The sequence below is a fragment of the Polistes canadensis genome, unplaced genomic scaffold (assembly GCF_001313835.1).
Source record: "Polistes canadensis isolate GaletaPanama2010 unplaced genomic scaffold, ASM131383v1 scaffold_49, whole genome shotgun sequence".
In the NCBI taxonomy this organism is placed as follows: Eukaryota; Metazoa; Arthropoda; class Insecta; order Hymenoptera; family Vespidae; genus Polistes; species Polistes canadensis.
The window spans coordinates 1-13,818 of record NW_014569596.1 but is presented as its reverse complement, the minus strand read 5'-3'; the positions used below and the strand labels follow the sequence as shown (position 1 = coordinate 13,818).

Sequence of the window (13,818 nt, the reverse complement as noted above, 5' to 3'; positions counted from 1 at the left end):
AATGGGTTTTGTAGAAAAAGAAACGATCCGAGAGAAAAGTATAAAAGAAACAAAAAAAATCGTAACGTTCCGTTTACTTTGCATAAAGATTCATTTTTTTTTTTTTTTTTTTTTTTTTTTTTTTTTGTTAAGCAAGTTTGTTTCTTTTTTTAAACGAAACCTTTATGATCTCAGTAAATAGAAAGGACAAGAATGTTCACGGTATACAACCGTAGATATGTACAAAATCCAGAAATAAAATCATTTCTTAAAACGGGCTTTAAAGAAAACTCTTTCGAAGGTTTACCTCAGGTTTTCGCGAGACACATCCTTCGTGTTCTCCGAGATAAAAGCTTCATGGTGTCGCAGAACGACAAGACTTTTCACAAAAGTCTACCTCTCGCTTTTTCTTTTTTCCAGTTTTATCAAGCCAAAGAATATCGTCCTGTGTTCGTCAGTTTCTCAAAGAATTGTCGGAAAAAAAAAAAAGAAAAAAAAGAAGAAAAAAGAAAAAAACCAAGCAATTGGAACCTTTTTATTTTTAACACCAATGATAAAAATATCATCGTCATCATTATTACTATTATTATTATTATTATTATTATTATTATATCATTTCTACAAACGAAAAGAAACAAATCGAATTAACGAGATAATTCGATAGAACAGAAATATTCCAGATGAAATTTCGTAAAAGCGCGTCCAGGTCCAGTCCAAAAATGGAATTATTGTCGAGACGATCAACAACCAACGACGGCAAGATGTCGACGTTAAAAAGATCAAGATCATTTCGTGCTTCGGTTAAATTAATATCGAAGATTCGAAATCGTGCGGCATTCAAGTTTACCTCGGGTATCGAACTTTCCCCAATGTCTTCGAAAGATTATTGTAAAACGACGCGATCGTTTTCTTCGAAGGATACTAATAAAATACAACAACAACAGCAGCAACAAGAATCGCCAAGGATTCATTTGAAAAATAACGAAAAGAAAGAGAAGTCGATTTGTAATAAAAAAGGTACGAAAAAGTACGAAGACATTTGTCAGGAAGATAGTCGTACGTTGTCAGAAACTAATTCGTCGATCGGTGTAGTAGAATCTTGCGGTATTACGAAGGATTTTGAGAAAAAGCTTTCTCTCGGGGATAAGATAAACGTGAAAAATCGAAAATTTGTAGAAAAATCTTGCGAGAGGAGAATGATCGAGGAAGAAACGAAATCGCCAAAGGTCGTACGTATTTTTTGTCGAAAAGTAATAGCCGATGATAGAAGAAAAAAGAATAACGATGAGAAATCTAAGGTTAAGGGAAAGATGGAAAGTGACGAATGCGGTTACGAAAATCCGATGTTCTCTTTGGACAGTTCCCTTGATTCGAGCTTTGCTTCTGTAGAAACCAATTTGAAAAACGAGGAATATGTAACACGTGGAAAATGTTTCGAACGTGTAATCGAAAAAACTAATTTCCAGAAGGAGGATGAGGATGAGGAGGAGGAACAGCAGCAGCAACAGCAAAGATTTTCTATGTCGTTACTTTCTTGCAAATCTGATCTCAAGTATGTTAGGAGTTTCAGTATGAAAGAGGAAAGAAGCTTCGATAAAGATAAAAGTCCCGGAGATAAAAGAAACGAACGGCCAAGGACGAATTTTTATTCCGAAAGCGAAATTAATAGTTCGCCGAGATTAAGGCATAAATATCTTAGTGAATTTGTATCGTCGGTTGATAGTAGCACGGAAAGTGTTTGCTCGACTAAATCATGCAAAAATCGGACTGTCGATAATTTGACTAATTTTTGGACAAATGCTCGTGGTGGAAGCTTTCGTAGCAAGATGTCCGCCAATAAAAAGAAACTTGGAAAGGAATCAAAGGATCTAGAATCGATCGGGCAGGATCGAGTTCTCGTCACGACCACTTCCGGATCAAGTACGCTAGACCACACGAAAGCTTTTCATTAATAGCTATATGTTACCATCGTTTAATTGCTTTCTCACGTAAAATCGATTTCCACGAAAGGCAATATGAACACTCGCGAAACTCTCTTTGTTCTTTCAAATAATATTTTATATAAGTACAGATTTTTGAAATATTTATCAAAAATACACGTATCTCGATCAATGAAAAATCATTCTCGTTGAAAATTTGTATTCATTCTTTATTGTTTTGTTTATTTTTATTTCCAAAAAAAGAGAAAAACCAACGTGAAAATATCTTATTATCTTATGAAATAAATAATTTTTTGATTATTATATTTTATGAAGAAGAATTAGATCGTTTTAATATTAATGGATTTACAATTAGTTGACATTTTGTTTTGCTTGTTCATCTTTTCACAGAGATTCGCAACTTTGAATATTATTTTCTTCCTTTTTTTTTTTTTCTTCGTTTATTCTTCGTCTTAAGTTCTATTTGTTTGTCTTCTTTAATTATTCATTTTTGTTCTTCTTTTTTTTTTTCTTTATTTCTATTTACATAGAACTGCAATCGCTACAAGGGATGGAGTTCTTGGAAGGGTTTGGAAAAAAGAAGCAACAGCCACAGCAACAACATTCAAATAATCTATCGTCGATTCACATTAATCCTCTCTCGGCACAATCCCTCAACATACATTTGCATGGTATATTATTTACAAATTTTTTCTTTATATCTTTCAAACGTAAGACTGATCTTTTTTCTCATTGATGTATTTATTATTTCAATGTTTATCCCATCCCTATGAAGTTTTATCTGGACAAATTACGTATCTTAAAAATATATATTATCAAACATAGCATTTAATTATTTATTATTCATGTCTTTGTCTATAATAACATTTTTGATTTGATTTGCAGCTCTTTTCGCAGCCGTCGAACATGGTCATTTGGACAAAGCCAGAACTATTTTGGAATCGACCGATGTGGATGTGAACAGGTCAGAAAATTTATACAATTTTCATATTAGCTTCATCGTACAAAAAATATTTACGAATAATAACGATCAATAATAAACATGATGCACTTATTATCGCATATAATAAAGAGAGAGAAAAAAAAACATAATTGTCGTTAAAATATTGTAAGTTGTTCTTTTTCTTAATATAAAAAAACGTAACACCATCGCATTAACAAAAAATTGAAATACAAAAATATTATTCCGTAAACATTATTCGCTTCGTATCGAAAGTTAATACATAACATATGAGATGAACTTTCGAACGAACAGGACAGAAAACCGATAACATTATTTGTCAACGATACGTTGCTTCACTTAGACTGCGAGTTTCTCAAAAGTAATTTTCTGTTTGGTTGGAATGTTTCCAAGAAAGAAAAAAAAAAAAAAAAACAGAGAGAAAGGGAATAGGTTTATAAAAGAGAAGATTTTTAACAGAGTATTTATAAAAACTTTGCCATTTTCTATATCGAAAAAGATTTTAACTTTGATATTGTGTCGAAGGATCGAACAATTTCAACTCCTTGTTGGTAGCTGTCCGTACCATATGGGATAGATACAAACAAAAAATTTCTTTACAAAATACTGACCAACATTTAACGTTTCAATACAAAATCTTTTATTGTTGTTCTTTAACATTTAGATTAACATTTTAATAAATTAAACGAGTTCTGATCGAAAGTCATTAAAATAAAAATAATTATACATTATGACAGAACTTTCACACGAGAGATGCAAATTTTGATATAATTTAATTTAACAGGATCAAACGTGTCCTGAGTAATGAGTTAATTGTCCTAATACTTTTGCAATCGTCTTGTTTTTCTCTCTTTTTTTTTTTCTTCTTCTTCTTCTTTCATCAAAATTGGCGAACGAAACGTCGTGAAAGCTTTCCTCGGTTGTATAAATCTACTAGAAATCCATTCTAATTTGAAATTCACCGATCTTGCCTATTTCCTGGCAAAGCAATCGTCTCGCTCTCTCGCACCTGAATGCAATTCACTTTCGTTGAATTCTCTCTATGACACAGACAAAGAACGATGATAGTTAGTGTCTGTGTGTATATAAATGGATAGCGTGTATGTGTATAGTAAACGGATTATCGTTTGCACTGAATCGACTAGGAACATGTCCATGTGAGAGTATGCAAGTGAGTAAGCACGCTTCTAACAGATACTGCGGATATTCTATAGAACACTTACACTGCACCTGATCAAACGATCAAAAGATCTAATTACTGTCATTGGTGAATGATACGAAGAGCGTATCCTTATCGATCTCGAGAACTTACAGGTCTATGTTCTAAATACCTTATACTCTGTTGTGTGTACGTTTTAATTATGAAATAATGATATTTCTTCTTGAATTGTCTAATAATTCTAAAGAAATTTTGTGTGTGTGTGTGTACATGATTAATAATAATTATTTATACGTAATTATATAGAAATCTCTAAATAGAGGGTGAAATGTCGATTTTATATCATTATTATTATTATTATTACTGCGTTGATAGAAAAATACATGTGATATTATATTTTTTGTAAGAGAATAGATTAAAGAGGATATTAAATAGTGATATTTGTTTTTCATGTTTCATAGGAGGAGGAGTATTTCTATTTTCATTTTCATTCATTATGTTTTTTTTTTTTATACTTCCAGTGTAAACAGCGACGGTTTATCACCATTGGATGTCGCAGTACTCAGTAATAACAGACCGTTGGCAAAAATGTTGGTCACGTTCGGTGCTCAGGAAGGCAACCAATGTAAGTAGAACTAAAATCAATCAGAACGTCATTTTCCACGTGGTTACTGCTTCGAAACGAGTTCGCGTTATTCACCGACTCGTAGAACGCATCCGTTCTGGGAATGAACTTTTCTGGATTATCGTAGAACATATGATACAAGATTTGTCAAATAAAAAAAAAAACAACAAAGACAATAAAATCAATTAGCAATTGTATAAATTATAACTTTAATCAATACGAATATGTATTCTGTGTGAAAAAAATTGGACAAAATTTATTTAAAAAAACAAGTAAAATAAAGTCAAAGGGGGGAATTAAAAAAATACGTCAATGAGGCTCGCGATGTTACAATTGCGCTCGTATTTTGTGTTGTTTGACAAATTTCAAAAGGATGGAAAAGAGAAAAAATGGACTAACAAAATACGATACAGTTTTTCAATTAAAATTTCGTGACTGGCAATAAAAATGGTTGCAAGAGATATCGAGCTGCGACGAGGACGATGACGTAAAAATAAAAGAGAGAAAGAGAAAGAGAGAGAGAGAGAGAGAGAGAAGAAAGTAAAATAAAACAAAAATGCATGAAAAGAAATGTATTAAACGTTTGAATCCAAACTGTACGTTGCGACTAGAGACATTTTTTCCTTCTATCGTTGCTATAAACGATCTTTGCTTTGGTTGTCTTTTTCTACACGTACTATTCTCTCTCTCTCTCTCTCTCTCTCTCTCTCACTTATTCTCTTTCCCATTTTTCTCTTTTCCTTTTATTTCTCTTTTTCGATATCGATTCCGATTCCAATCTTTCTGCGTGAAAAACTTTTTTAAACTATAGTTGAGTTTATAGAACGATCAAATAATAATTCCTTTGATCTGGATTCACCTATAAAAATCAAAAAAAGACATAAAAACACGATTACAATGTTGTTCGCTTTCTTCGATTCAAAATAATAATAAGTAAAAATTATATAAAATAAAAGAAAATTATTAATTACTAAATTAGAGAGAAAATTGATAGTTATATTATTAAAGAATAATCTCTAAGATAACAATCTTTGTTTTATATTATTATCGTGAAAAAAAAAAAATATAATATAACTACCGTAAATATACGAATAAACAATATATCTGAGAAAACCGATACAAAAGTGTATAACTACGTATCGTTAAACGCGAGACAAGAAACTTTTACTATGAAATTGCGTAAGAAAGGTAACGAGACAAGGAGATGTACGATTTCAGGCAAGAAGAATAGTCAATCTCTTCTGATGAATAGTCAGGTGTACGTACTGTAAAATAAATTAGCAACGTGATCTTCATTTATTCGAAGCTATTCCAGAATTTCGTATCTTATTTTATTTTCTTGACATACTTTAGACCTTTCTTTTTTTTTTTATTTTCAACATTAATCTCTTATTCTTTATAACATAATCTCAAAAGTACTGTAACACAAATATCTACATATTTAAACTATTTATTTGAAGTTCTTAATTAATCCTTAAATGTTCATTAAATGGTTACTGCAATTAGCTACACGATTTGATAATAAAAATCTAAAAATAAAACATTCAGTACACCTTACCCCGTCGTATTACCAGGTAACAAAGTGCAACAATGGGGAAACGTATCGTAAACACGAGAAGTGCTACGATATAGTACAATTTTCTATCGATTCGATTCTCAGGCACGATAACGCCGTAAAATTGACAATAATCAGTTTCGTCGCTTCATTGATCCTAAATGAAGCCGATCTTTGCACCGTAATCTCGTCGTTCTTGTAATTAGAAATCCCGTTGGTATGCTAAAACATTGATAGTATACGACAACGTGTTTCTATTACGTATACCTACAACATAACTCATACGTAACTAATATTACGAAATGAAACAAATTACATTACGATTTACTTTTTATTTCTTTTTTAATATTGTTACGCGCGGGCGTTCAAGTATTGTACTTTTTAAAATATCGTGAACAATTTTTATGATTATTTTTACAGTTACGAAATCGAAATAAGTAAAAATATTACCTCTCCCTATCATTTTATGAGAATAGAAATGATCTATAAACGAACTGTTATTTCTTTTTTCGTTCTTAATTTCACCATCGTACTCGTAAAAATATGAAATTATTATTATCACAATTTATCGTCTTAAGGACTAAAAACTACCACGGCAAGTACTTTCATTTTTTTTTTTTATTTTTATTCCTATACCATTTTGGTTAGATCAATGAGATGGAATCGTGCTCTCTTATAACGTTTATTAGTCGGCGTGTTATAATGGAATCTCCCGTTCGCCGAGATCGAGCGCGTTATAGTTCGTAGATTTATATTGCTCACCTAGTACGTAATACACATATATATATATATATGTGTATAATATATCTGATGTACGTGCGTATATTATAGTGACGTATAGATTGCAGCTATGATAATCCCCAGTAAAATTTACATTTAAAACGTGTTCATCCTTACCCACGAAACGTCATTGTTTAATTAAACTCAACTAATTATTATTTACATATCGTTGTAATTTAAAATTTGTCTTGAAAAATCATGAAAAAAAAAAAAAAAAAAGGAAATACAGAATAAAAGTATAAGTATTAATTTTGCATTTGGATTTACGAAAAAAAGAAACGGAAAATATATTTTTATTAAATGTATTAACACAGTAGAGAGCAATCAAGTTACAATTTTAATTCAAAATGTTATACAAAACTTAACAAATGTACACTACAATGCAGGGACACGAACTAAAATTCGATTAACGAATTATAAAGTTCCTTCCGTGTACTGCCAATCCAAACAGAGAAATTCTATTAATTATCCATAATGACTTCGTACCGAAATAATATGTATTTCGCGTGTAACCATGTGTTTTTCATATCAAAATTATAAAATTCTCTTTGGTTCTTGTAATAGCATACGGTGTAATAGTAATAGTAATAATAATAGTAATAGTAATAGTAATAGTAATAACAATAATAGTAGTAATAGTGGTAATAACTAATATTTTAAATCAAAGGCGTTTAATTGTCTACTTAATGTCCCATCTCATATGATACTAATATTTTAAAAGCCGCTATAATAACATTCCTGTCCTCTGGATGCTCTTATATGGGTAATTCCATTGTTACCACGATGAAGTATCGCATTAATAACGAATAATAAGTAATTAACACAAATTTTAATCCAACAGCATAATTGAAGAATGCATTGCATATATAATATATTATCGATTTACAAATTAATATTATATATTTACAAATTCTCCACATAAATAAAAACCCGTTTATTCTACTATTACTAATTGTAAACGATCACTATATTTTCTACTAATTTTCAAAATTCTAAATATAGTTAAATATAATAGGAACGATGGTGAAAAAAAAAAATAGAAATTATATTATTATATTAGAAACGATCTCTTTTATTCCTTTTTTTGTTTGATTTCAAGATAAAGATCGCCCGATAATTGGATGTTTTATTAATTGGTAGGATAATTAAAACTTTTATAGAACATTGGAATTATTTCAGAAAAGTTTCGAGATGTAATAAGTATATAATATAAAAAATTGTCTCAAATATATATATATATATACACTTATCGAGTCTTGTGTATTTGTCGTTAAATATGATTATTAAAAAAATACTCTTTCAAACGCGTAACTATTTATTATTAGATTACTATCCATATTTTTTAATATTCCAAATGATACTTTCATTTTTGGTCGTGAACAAATATGACAACGTGACCATAGTAAACGGAGAAGCGGTAAATGGACCTTGTGATTCTATTGTCATTAGTGAACGTCCTTGAATATTACGATCCCCACCTAAGTCGCATACTATATACCTGCTCATTATTTCCGTATTGCTCTCACGTGTACCAGACTGTAGATATATTCGCGATAACAGAACGACGCGTTAAATTCACCGTCCCTCATCTTCGAGGAATCCGTAGTTCGTATAATATCCGTTCATGATTCATGCTGGCATCAAAATCTCTGACATTGAACCTTAATGTTTCCCTTTTAAAGAGAACATAATTCATCTTTCCACTTAACTGCCATTAAAAAAAGTATCAGTTAAAAATATCTATTCAATATATATATAATCAATTGTGTTCATTATTTTTTTCCTTCATGCTTGTCCTCTCAAAGAATACTAATATCTGTTACGAAAAGTGTATCATAAAATGTAACGTATCGGGTCAGAAAAGGAAAGAGTATTTCTTACTTATCATTTATAACAATACTGTATATTTATTTATAGTCAAGTCACCGGAGTCCTTGGGCAGTCATTTGGCGTCGTTACTGTTGGAAGCAGAACACAGAGTCCAAGAACTCGGTGGCAGCACTTCCGGCAGCGGTGGGAGCACTCTTTTGGAACCACCAAGCAGCCACAGAGCCAGTTTCTCGACGCAGCATAATAATCTTACAGGATGCGGAGGTAGCACTGAGGACAAGCAACTGGCCCTCTGGGAGAGGAGAGCTCGAGCACTCAGAAAAATGTTACTAGGTTTTGATCAAGCAAGTACGTTTTTCTTTTTTTTTTTATTAAATTTTATATTTATCGATAGCTTTAAGAATTTTCAATAAATTTAAACAAAAATTGTAATTATATTTTGTATTCGTTACTTTAAAAAAAAAAAAAAAAATATTAGAACGATGCAAACATGATTTATTCATCATAACAGGACCACCTGACATGCCTTTCATGGTCGCAATCGATGTTACCGGAACGACCTCCGTGACAGTCAGATTTCAAGAACCAGATTCACATGATTCTCCAATTTGTACGAAATTCAAGGTTCAATGGAGTCTCAAAGAGGATTTTTCTACGATATGTGGGGATAGAGAGGTTTTGGATATGAAGCAAAGGGAATGTCGTATCGACGGACTCGTTCAAGGACAAAAATATTATTTTCGTGCGGCTGCTGGAAATTTAAAAGGCTATAGCAGATTTAGAAATTCGACTCCTGCTCATGTAACTCCTAGTAGTAAGTTTTATCGCATTAATTTATTTCTGCAAAAGAAAAATAACATATGTATTATTAGTTTTTTTAAACGAAAAATTCGTAAATGTGAATTTATGTTTGTAAAGGTTGGAGAGACATTGATGGCAGGGTACCAAGATTTGCAGGACGTTTAGAACAATTGAACACCCTCTTTACCGATATCAGACGTCCGGAATACACACACGAGACACCAGCAGTACAAAGACGCAATCATAAGAAGAAAACGACGATAAAACAACTCTTCACCGCTACTAGCAAGTTTCAAAAAAATTTGCGGCGTGGCGTATTCCTTGCTTGTTTGCTTTATCATGAGGATAAGGTGCTCGTAACCAATGAAGACTTTTTACCTGTAATCGAGGTCGATGAAACCTATCCTAGTTCTATCTATAACGATTTTCACTGGCTCATGAAAGTCGCGTGCACGTGGGACGACGTCAAGACTCTACGCCAAGATATGGAAAAAAGTCACAGCAGTTCGACCAATCATTTTAGGATAAAATTGCTCCAGGCTGCTGCACAAATGCAGGTTCGTTTAAATTAGAAATGTTTTCATTTTCGTTTCCTTTTTTCTTTTTTTTTTTTTGTTTATTAAAGAATTTGACCAATCTATTCGCAATTTAATTATCTTCAGGCCGCATTGTGTACGCAAGATCTTGGACAGTTATATCATAAACCGATCAGAGACATTCAAGGAACCCTTGTATTTTCGACAGTGAATTATGTAAAATCACCAAAACTCGTGTCAGTCTTAAATAGTAGGTGGCTTCCTTTGAGTAAAGTAACTAAAAAAATAATAACTCATGAAGACAGCAACGTGGCGGATATTTTGATGGCCAGTATACAAGAACAAATGACATATCACCAAGTCAGTAGTATCAAATTATCAAAGGGTTTATACCTTGGTTATTTGAAAATGCAAAGTAGTGTGGATCTTATACAAGTGGTTGTACCGGCTAAATCACCTAACGTCTTACCACATTGTAAAATACGTGACAACTCTCATGTATCTGCGTAAGTAATCAAGTTTGTTTTATAATACATCCTGCAAATGTATGAGAGAGATTTTAATGAATATAATATATGTTTATTTAGGGAAGAATGGGATTATCTGAAAAGGATAACTCGTATTTATGCGTCAGATAATTCTGTCAAAGATTCTGAGGAGAAAGAAAATGTAACAAATGAATGTCAGGGTACAGAACAGCAAAAATTATTCGTCGATTTGGTTTCCGCAACGGCACGTCGTCTATTTAATTATATGGAAATTAGTCCAGAGGATTCTTTATTATATCGACTTTACGATGCCGAAGTAATCGATCTCACGCACGATGTATCATTCCTAATTGCCGTACCTCCTGCAGAAACAGCTTGTTGCGTACCTGGAACTAGAGAAATTCTCTTACAAAGAGGAGACTTACTATCTTTACCTATTCAAGTATTCGAAATGGTTCACTTAAATACATACCAAAAGGATGTAATTAATCGATATTCAAGACTAAGCTGTATATTGGAATTAGACACCGCACAAGCTCAGCATAATCATAGGGAAGCTTTTAGCTCTTTAGAACTAAGTGTAGCAAAAGATAAACTTGCGAGATTACAAGATATACAGTCTCAAGTAAACACAGTATGGAAGGGTGCTAGATGGCTTATCGACGTCATCACTTTTGCAAGAGACCGTGGATCCGGACAACAAAGCGTAAGTCTTATAATTAAATTATAATAAATATTAAAAGGTAAATTTGTAGAAGATAGAATTATAATATTCTATTCGATTTATGTTTAGGGTACATCACAGACTGTTGGTATATCTATGAAACATCTATTAGGTTTAGACAGAAATAAAAGCAACAGCAATAGTTTAAAAAGAAGTCTACTTCAGTTGCCACCTCGTGATCCTAAACTCGTGAAATCGAGTCCAGGACGTGGAAGTTGGCCAGGTCCAAATGTTACGAATTCTTCTTCCAATTTACTTACAACGGAATTCAGCAAAAGTGAACAACAATTACCTAGTGGTCAATACGTGTGCAAGTGTAGTCACGTTTCAACTAAGTCAGAACCTCAAATATCATCCGTACCTACAAATGTACGACTTCCACCTTCGAAATCTGAGGACACTTTATTACTTACCAAATACAAACATAGCCCTAGAAATCGTTCGGCCACCATCACTTCTGCGTCGGCAAGTACCAGTCCATTACTTAATATAAAACCGATTCTCTATGGTGGATCGCTTTTAAGCGTATCAACAGCTATGACCAACACCAACACGAGTCTTCTCAGTGTTAGTAACACGAATTCCGACAGTCTTCATTCCCTAAGCAGCGATGAATATTCAACGCCGAATTCAAGTGTATGCTTAAAACCAGGACATATAAAAGTCAAAACGACTAAATCCAACGCTAGTATAACAACTATGGCTGCTTCAGTAGGAGATAATCAATCGGAAGAAGAAAAGGATGAAGCAACAATGATGCCAGCACCACTACCTGGTATTCTTCAGGTAACAAATTATAATATTTAATTTTTATATGGGTACTAAAAGTAAAAGAGCTTATAGTTAAGTAGCTTATAGTTACATCTAGTATATAATTACAAATAAAAAACACATTGTTTTACCAAAGGTAGTATAAAAATAATTATCGTTAATTTCTATAGTAAAAGTAAGCGATTTTATGTTGCACATGGAAAATAAATATAATAATTCTTTAGATTTAGATTTAAAAAAGCTTCGTATAGGATACTATTGCTTAATTGAAACTTCAGTCGGAAGCTTCTCTTTTAGACATGCAACAGTGCATTTAAATATTGTTTTTCCTTATAGGGGACGCAAGTCTAACCCGATTATAGTTAAAAACAGCTCACTTGGTCTTCTAGTGCAAACCAATGTAGCAGATACATAAGTAAGCCGCTACATCGCAAAATTTAATTACTTTGTGCAGTCTTGCTTCTACAAAATTAATTAATGTATTAATAAGTATAGCATGAGACATCTACTGTTTGTTGCTTTATCATCTCAAGGCAGAAGCGGAATTCAGCAGCATCGTTTAGCTCACACATTATACATTACAGCTATTTCTTTTTATCTGAAAATGTAATTTAAGCGCTTATGTAATTGCTTCCTGTTTTTTTCGACATATGTATTAATACATTATTATAGCAGAATATAAACTACGAAATTGCATTTTTATGCGAATAATCTAGCGCTTTATTGTAATGCTGCAGATACATATTCAAAGGATAAAATCTTTTTTAGGAATTTGTATTTGTAAAATCGATATTATAAAATAATAACAAACATTGTTGTATATACAAAGAATTTTGCCAAGACTTTGCGTATTGCTTTTATAACAAAATTTATGTTTAGTCAATGTAAATGAAGTAAACATTGAGTGACTCACATTATAAAAACGTATATAATGTTGAAAGTAATGCTGCAAGAAAAATATATATCTATATGACTCTATTATAATATAATTTGATTCTTTACTTATAATTTATTTGAAAAAAGAAAATATTTTCATCGTTACAGGTTTATGCGGCCTATGAAACTGGTTTGGCTTCTGGTACCAGTTTAAAATTACATGTAAATCCACGAACCACAGCAAGAGAAGTTGTGGATCTTGTTGTGAAGCAATTAAATATGGCAGTAGTCTTAAAGGGTCAAGATGGGCCTATCTACACAGTCGATGAATTACCAAATTTTTGCCTAGTTGCTGTAATTGGTGCGAGGGAACGTTGTTTAAGAGATGATTTTAAACCCCTTCAACTACAAAATCCGTGGAAGAAGGGCCGTTTGTATGTCAGACAAAAACAGGATGTTCTTGCTGCTCTCGAACACAGTAGCAAGCATACAGCCTATTTATAACAAACATCTGATTAAAAATATTAAAATTCACATGTGTAATCTCTTTAGTTAACAAAATATGACACAGTGATAACTATTAATATTAAAATGATAATGTAAAGCCACATATTGTGGATCTAATGAAAATCATCATATGACCTATAAATTGAAAGTTTCATTTTATAGGACTTGATGTTTTTAAAAGGATTGCTTTTACTATTAGTATTGAAAATAATTTATTATACGCGTATTAAAATAATCAGGAATAAAACTTGATTTTCTCTTTTCATATAAAGTCAACTAGCTTTAG

At 31.9% G+C, this 13,818-nt stretch overlaps 1 protein-coding gene across 6 annotated transcripts in view; it reads left to right on the top strand.

Moving 5' to 3' along the window:
• The window catches only part of LOC106785375 (ankyrin repeat and fibronectin type-III domain-containing protein 1), an 89,486-nt gene extending 75,675 nt beyond the window's left edge, over nucleotides 1–13,811 (top strand). For 2 of the 6 annotated variants that reach the window (XM_014745773.1, XM_014745772.1), the window contains exons 2-11: nucleotides 2,450–2,590; nucleotides 2,805–2,883; nucleotides 4,561–4,664; nucleotides 8,917–9,177; nucleotides 9,341–9,643; nucleotides 9,748–10,187; nucleotides 10,293–10,672; nucleotides 10,754–11,360; nucleotides 11,448–12,164; nucleotides 13,194–13,811. In XM_014745773.1, coding sequence (XP_014601259.1) covers nucleotides 2,470–2,590; nucleotides 2,805–2,883; nucleotides 4,561–4,664; nucleotides 8,917–9,177; nucleotides 9,341–9,643; nucleotides 9,748–10,187; nucleotides 10,293–10,672; nucleotides 10,754–11,360; nucleotides 11,448–12,164; nucleotides 13,194–13,529 — 3,348 coding nt within the window. In that variant the 5' untranslated portion in view covers nucleotides 2,450–2,469 and the 3' untranslated portion in view covers nucleotides 13,530–13,811. Of the gene's footprint in view, nucleotides 1–541; nucleotides 1,900–2,449; nucleotides 2,591–2,804; nucleotides 2,884–4,560; nucleotides 4,665–8,916; nucleotides 9,178–9,340; nucleotides 9,644–9,747; nucleotides 10,188–10,292; nucleotides 10,673–10,753; nucleotides 11,361–11,447; nucleotides 12,165–12,485; nucleotides 12,565–13,193 lie in introns of those variants that run through there. The other 4 variants (XM_014745770.1, XM_014745771.1, XR_001381516.1 and 1 more) reach the window with 3 other exon arrangements.
• Nucleotides 13,812–13,818: the final 7 nt, after the last annotated feature.